We start from the raw sequence: 6,821 nt of genomic DNA on the forward strand, positions 1-6,821 counted from the left end.
CTTCCTGCTCTGATGTTTTCCTTTGAATAACTGTTTGGATCCTTCCAGCATTGACACACAGTCCTACAAAGAAACCTATCAACATTTACCATTAGAGTTTCTGGTGAGAAGTTTCAACATTTCTCCTTGGGCTGCAAGTTTGTACTTCTTCACCATTTGCATTCTTATAGTCAGGCTTTCACTTCTATTTCTATTGTGTGTTTTGAAGTTCACTGTGTGGACATGTGTATGACAGAAAGAGAAATATTTCAAAGCTTCCTTTGATTTGATCTGATTTGATTTGGGGAGGGAAGGGAAATCATGTGGTCAGTTCATCATAGGGATAGAGTAGAAACAGCCAGGTGACAGCTACAGGAAGAGGACAAAAGTGAGGGATCAGGCAAGGTACTGCAGAAGAGAAGGGGCTTAATGAAAGGGAAGGTCTGGGGCAGGAGATAAGAGACAGAATTGTCACAGACTAATGGTTCTAGTAGTAGCTCTGTTGTGGACAACACTGCAGCAGTGAGACCTGAGTTCACCCTGACCTGGAAAAATAAATAGAAAGATAAGAAAAGAAAAAAGATTGAGTGTTCCTCCTTTCCAACCCTTGTCAGATTTGGCATGTTCCACATATTGGAAACCATAGTTTTACTGTGGTGCCAGCTGGGCCCTGCCCACACTGTGACTTCTCAGTCTCTGTTTGGATTGTCATTTTGCACTAGTGCCTCTGCCATTTTTCTTTTCATTTCCATGAATGATTTTCTTGCCTGAGCTATTGCAATGGGGAGGGGAGTCAGGAATGGGGGCTGACCTGCAATCTAGAATGCCCCTGGGAGTGCCAGTCACCAGATTTCCTGGAGTTCCCCCCCCCCCCCTTAATTCTTTTACTGTCTTCTTACCCCAGCTTATAAGTAGATTACCTCCTTCTGGAGCACTGGCATTTCTCCATGTGGTGCATCCTTTCCTAGCCTGCCAGGCCCAATGGCTGCCCTCGCAATGGCAAGGGCAGCCCCACCCTCAACTATACAGAGATTGTGACTCACTGCTCAGCTGGCCGGGGCATTTGGGAGGAGCCAAAAGTGACTCACTGTCCTGGCTGTTTTGCCAGCTGTGCCGGTTGGGATGAGAGGGAGGGAGAAAGAGAGAGAAAGAAAGAAAGACCGACTGGGGGTGGGAACGGCTCTGTGGCTCTTTAGGGAAATGAATCTGCCACTGCAAACACAGTCCTCTTGCCTCCTCTTCTCTCCAGTGCAAAGAGCTGTTTCCCTCTTCTCCCTCAATGACGCTGTGTTGAGCCCTGACGTGCCATCCGCCCACAGCCCCATCCTTGGGCACCTGAGCCTGGAGAGGCAGCCAACACCACACACGACACCCACCATGAGGTAAGGAAGGCTATCTGGGGTTCCTCTGGAGAACTGTGGCTCCTTTTGGACACCTTGTAGGAAGACAAGCTGCCATTTTATATACGGCTTTTTACAATTAGTGGCCGGCATCTTTTCAGTGACTAAGTCCCTTTTTGGATGGGACATAGAAGGCTATTCTCTTGCTATCGTACTCAGTACAAACCCCTCCCATGCCAGGAAGCTGTCAAGCCCTGGGACAGAAACATAAGAGTAGCTATGTCTGACTCCATGTTAGCTGAAGTTTGTGGAGTACGTGTGCAAAGTGTCAAGAAGAGGATGCCCTTTGTGCTTGTACCCCTGCACTCCTGTGCCTGCTGTGGAAGACCACCACCACACCATTATTCGCATGTCTGTTTCTGGATGTTTTATAGTAGTGAGACAAGGGTGGGGAGGTAGGATAACAAAGCCAGGTTCTTGTTTTACAGGACATTTCTCCAGTTTTCATCTAGAACATAGATCTCCTGTGTTTGAAATGTCTTGCTGTTTCTTCCTCTGTCTGAAGCTTCTTTCAGTCAGAAGCTTCTTTCAGTTTTATGTAAGGAGTTGCTGAAGGCTTCAATGTGTTCAGTGGACAAAGAGCTGTGGTTGGCTTCCCCATTAAAGCATTAGGAGCCTCCTGGGGCCTGTGGCTCTTCCTTCAGAGCAAGCCATATGTCAGTAACAATAAGCATAGCATATCAGGCTGCTACGCTTAGCTCTTTGCCACCGAAAGGCTCCCTTCTTCTAGTCAAACAGTCTTCCTAGACTCAAGAGTGGTAAAAGTAGTTTCTGGTCTTTCCTCCCTCCCTTTCTCTACAGTGAGGAACCACCAGTAGATCTGACTGGCAAAGTCTATCAGCTGGAGGCCATGCTGAAACAGCTCCACACCGACTTGCAAAAGGTAAAAGGCCGCAGCTGGGACTTCGATTGCCTTTACCCAGTGGATTCACCTGATCAAGGGGAAGGAAGGGGAGAAAAATTTAGCATATGTAACTTCTGTCAGGGCAGTAAAGGGTTGAAAAAGCTAAGTACATTCAGCCATGAGGAAGGAAAAATTCTGGGGGGAGAGATAGTAGACTCCTGAGGGGCTGCCATACAAAAGACAAAGCAGACTCATCTTTTGTTGCTCTAGAGGGCAGGATTAGAACTAACAAGGTGGAAATGGCAGGAGAAAAGATCTCAGCTGAATATTAGGAGAAAGTTCCTGATGGTGAGTACTGTTCAGCAGGGGAATGGCCTGTCTCAGGAGCAGGTGGGTTCATCTTTATTGGAGGTGTTTAAGCAGAAGGTCCCCAGCCAACTGTCCATGGATACAATAGTTGCACTCCCCATCCATCCACCTTCCTTCCTTCCCTCATTTTATTTATACCCTGCCTTTCTCCCAAGAGGCACAAAATTACAATACAAAACAGACTGAAAACTATATCACCATAAAAACCCTTCTGTTATCAATCACTTTCTGAGATAGAAAAGTCTTAACCTGCTGCCGAAAATATAGCAAGGAAGAAAGCATCCTAACTTGTCTAGGGAAGGGGTTCCAAAGTATGAGAGCAATCACAGAGAAGGCCCTCTCCTGTTTTCCCACTTAATGTGCTAATAAAAACACTGGAATAGAGACGGGTGTCTCCCCTGAGGATCTTAAGCTCAGGGAGGCTCATATGTGAAGATGCGGCCCTTTAGATCATGGAGCAAGAGCTTGGAGTAAGTCCTTTCCAACTCAATAGCAGCTTCATTTATATACCATTTCATACTGAACTAAGCAGTCTCTAAGTGGTTTACAACTGTAAGGTAATTGCCCCCAACAAGCTGGATACTCATTTTAGCAGTCTCAGAAGAATGCAAGCCTGAGTCAAACTTGAGCCCTGGCTAGTATTGAACTTGCAGACTTATGTTTTTGAGTCAGTGGCTGCTGTACAGGCATTTAACCACTGCGCCACCAGGGCTCTGCTCTCCATATCCATGGATTCAACTATCCACAGCTTGAAAATATTGCAAAAACATATAAATTTTGAAAAGCAAACCTTGATTTTGCTATTTTATATAAAGGGCACCATTTTATTATGCACTATATATAATGGGAATTGTACATCCATGGATTTTGGTATACACAGAAGGTTCTGGAACAAAATCCCAGTGGATACCAAAGGCCCACTGTAATTCAATGTTGGAATAAGCTACCCTTCTGGGATGTTCACCTCACTGAAAACTGCCCAATCTAGTTTTGTATAGGTATAGGATAAAGGGCAGAAGAACCCTTGGAGCTGGAAAATGGGGGAGTGGGCCAGAAGTATTGGGTCCCTTTCTCATCTGAGGCTGTGGTCAGACCAAATTTCATTTCCCAACCTGAGGTTTCTTATTGGTGGCCCTGATTTTCTGCTCTCTGAAGGGCAGCTGGCTTTCCACTGCCTCTTTCAAATATCTACCAGTAAACTTCTGTATTCCTTCCCTCCTTCCCAACTACAGGAAAAGCAGGACAAGGTGGTGCTCCAGGCAGAAGTGGCCAACCTCCGGCAAAACAACCAGCGCCTGCAGGAGGAGTCGCAGACCGCCAACGAGCAGCTACGCAAGTTTGCTGAGATCTTCTCCAATGCCGTGGAGAAGAAGGAACTGTGAGCACGCCCCTGCTCCCCCCCAGGGCACACAGGGTGGGGAGGGGTGGGCTGTTGCAGCTGGTTTAGGAAAGGACTGTGGTGGCAGCTGGGTGTGGACTCTTCCCTGGAGCAAACGCACCGCTTTCTCTCCCAGAGAAAGGCTTTCCTTCCCATACAGAGCGTGGCCTCGATCATCTTCTACCCTCTCCCACCCCTCACCTCCCCTTAACCAGCTCCCTTCCTGCTCCCTCCTGCATGGACCATGACCTCAAGCATTATGCCACTCTTGTGAGTAGAGTGGATATTGGGGTGGAGGGGTGGGGAGCAAAACTAGTGTTCAGAGTCAAGCACACCTTGCCAACGATGCCTGTAGAGTGACGATGGCAATCCAGCAGCGGGACACCCAGGTTGCCTGGAGAGCTGCAAGCTGGCATCATGATGACACTCAGGTGGCACTGCCAGAAGCAGCGCTGTGGACCAGGCCATTCCTGTTGGGCCATGCTTATCCTTGCAAGTAACCACCAGGGGGCGCCTTGGCATTCCAGCAGACTGGATCTATGTCGGGTGTAAAGCCGAGAGTCTATCAGAGCACTTTCTCACAACTAAATTATTTTCTAGAGAATGCAAGGTTGGGAGTGGCTCAGGAAATTTTAAAATAAAATAAAGTTTAAATGTATATGTTCTTTATAAAACACTATATTTGTATAAATGGTACTGTTTGTAATTTTTTTTCCCCCAATGAGATTTCTGTGCATGCACCTCAGTTCAGCACACCGGATTTGTCCCCTGCTGCAGCAGAGATGCAAAACCCAGGCTTGGAACTGGAGAGGAGAGATGTGTGCCCTCCTTGACCAACCTGGACTGAGCAGAATGCATTGGCCCTATTGCGGTTGGCCCCAGCAGATGATGGCCACAGGCTGTGCTGGCTTCTGCCTCATGGTAGTTGTTCTCCCTACAGTTTTGCCTCACAAGTCTGCCTGCTTTGTTCACTGGCCTTCAACACCTCTTGCTGCTTCTGGGGAAGCTGGCAACACCATGCTGACCAGGTTGGAAAGTGGGGCAGGCAGCTTTCACCCTTTCTGCTTGGTGCCTGAGAGCCCTCTTCATGCCATCTCTATTTTGTGTGAGTGCTCCAGAGGAGCCCCACTCTTGCTTCAAGCCATGTATTTCCATCTCTGCTGGGCAGGGACAAATGCGCCACCCACAGGGGCACACCAAGGGCACTGATGTACCCATGTGCAGCCCTTCTGCAATAAGGCAGCGGCTGCTTCTTCTGGTCTGGTATGTAGTGAATTTGTGGCTTATGTTTGGTTTTTTTTTTTTTTTCCTGTTGTGTGTTAAAGCATGTTGTTTGTAGCTGGCAACACAATCCTGCCTGGGGATGGGAGGGATGTGTGTGTGGCAGATTTGTGGGGCCTTGAGCCTTGCCGGGGGCAAAAAGGCAGCTTTCATTCAGTTAAATGAAAAGAACAAAAAGAAAAGTCCCTTCTACAGATGCAGCTCAAGTGCCCTAAAAATGCTGTGGTTTGGTTGAGAGGAAAGGGAATGTCTGCAAACAGCAGAAACAGGAAAGCTAGGGAACTGGGGGTTCAGCTTGGCTCACAAAGAATTCTTGACGCGAAGTCGTAAAACCAGCCTCTGAACTATGCAAAACCCCAGACTCTGGGACCACTTCCTAGCTAGAGGGCTGTCTTCCTCTCCTGCCCTCTCTTTGGCCCTTTCTGTGGGTCTACCAGCCATGTGAACTGCTGCAAGGGAAAATTTTGGGAAGGGGGGGGTTCTCCACTCTTGCCAACGTGAACTGGCTCAGAAATTTGCAGGTAACCGCACCATACATGTCTTAACTCAGAAGGGTGCTGCCTGCTTTCTGCTTCCAACGCCAGGAAAACCTCACCCATCATCCCCACCCTTCCCCAGTGGCAGGGAGTTCTTGTTCGGTGTCTCTGTCAGTCTCTCCTGTGCAGGAGACATCCACCTTTTAGCTTTCTGCTACCCATTTTGGGAGGACCTGTAAAATGGAGGCTTTTAGCAGGGCTTTTTCCTGGTGGTGAAGAAGTCACACAGGTACAATTGTGACCAGGTTGGTCATAGCCAAGCGCTCTCCCACATGGTTTCCTTCCTCCGTTTTCTGTTCCACACAATCACCACAAGGCTCATCATCCCCCACCTCACCCCCCATGGAACAGGCAGCACCCTTTCCAAAACCGTTTCTTAACTTTGTACTGGGGTCTCACTACAATTTGTACGGATTTGTCAACCCTTGTCCCCCATTTTATTTGTAATTATATCTCTTTTTTAGTGTCCTTTTCTGTGACGTAGGAGGACGGCTTGCTTGTTGCTGGATCCCGCTGGGGCAAGCCGTCTCCGTTTTTGTCTGCTGTGTTGTGTGTGAGTTGCTCCTCGTTTTTAATTTTATAAGAATCTTCACAGATCAAATCTGTCTTATTTAATTATTATTATTATTATTATTTTGGTCTTAAAAATTGCTGATAGGAAAGAACCAGCTTTTGTAAAAAATAAAATAAAAATAATAACCCTCCCCCCGGTAATTCTCTGGAATCCTCAATAATTTTTTTTTTTGGCACGCCTTGAAATGGGGGAAGGAAATTGAAATAAATGTTTCATAGAAAACACCTCTGTCTGTTTTTTTTTGGGGGGGGGGCTGGGCAGGAGCTTTGGGGAGATTGTCTATCATGCTTAATCCAGTTCTTTCCCCTCCACCCCATGCCAGACTCCAGATATTGTCTGGCACAAGCCAAGGGAGATGGGGGGAGGGATGGGTTGTGGTACCCAGACATCTCTTAGCTTTTCCCATTCTGTTGTCATGGCAACAGCTCCCTGCTAGAGGATGTTGCTTCTACAGGTGGAA

The 6,821-nt window shown here is 47.5% G+C and overlaps 1 protein-coding gene across 4 annotated transcripts in view; it reads left to right on the forward strand.

Annotated features, from left to right (window-relative positions):
- Positions 1-6,585, forward strand: part of SIPA1L3 (signal induced proliferation associated 1 like 3) — a 79,299-nt gene extending 72,714 nt beyond the window's left edge. For all 4 annotated transcript variants that reach the window (XM_089479331.1, XM_089479334.1, XM_089479332.1 and 1 more), the window contains 3 exons: positions 1,229-1,361; positions 2,181-2,262; positions 3,825-6,585. In XM_089479331.1, the coding sequence (XP_089335457.1) occupies positions 1,229-1,361; positions 2,181-2,262; positions 3,825-3,974 (365 nt within the window). In that variant the 3' untranslated portion in view covers positions 3,975-6,585. The remainder of the gene's footprint in view (positions 1-1,228; positions 1,362-2,180; positions 2,263-3,824) is intronic.
- The last annotated feature ends 236 nt before the right edge of the window (positions 6,586-6,821 follow it).

The sequence above is a fragment of the Sceloporus occidentalis genome, unplaced genomic scaffold (assembly GCF_023333645.1).
Source record: "Sceloporus occidentalis isolate IW3139 unplaced genomic scaffold, rSceOcc1.0.p SCAF_13, whole genome shotgun sequence".
Classification (NCBI taxonomy): Eukaryota; Metazoa; Chordata; class Lepidosauria; order Squamata; family Phrynosomatidae; genus Sceloporus; species Sceloporus occidentalis.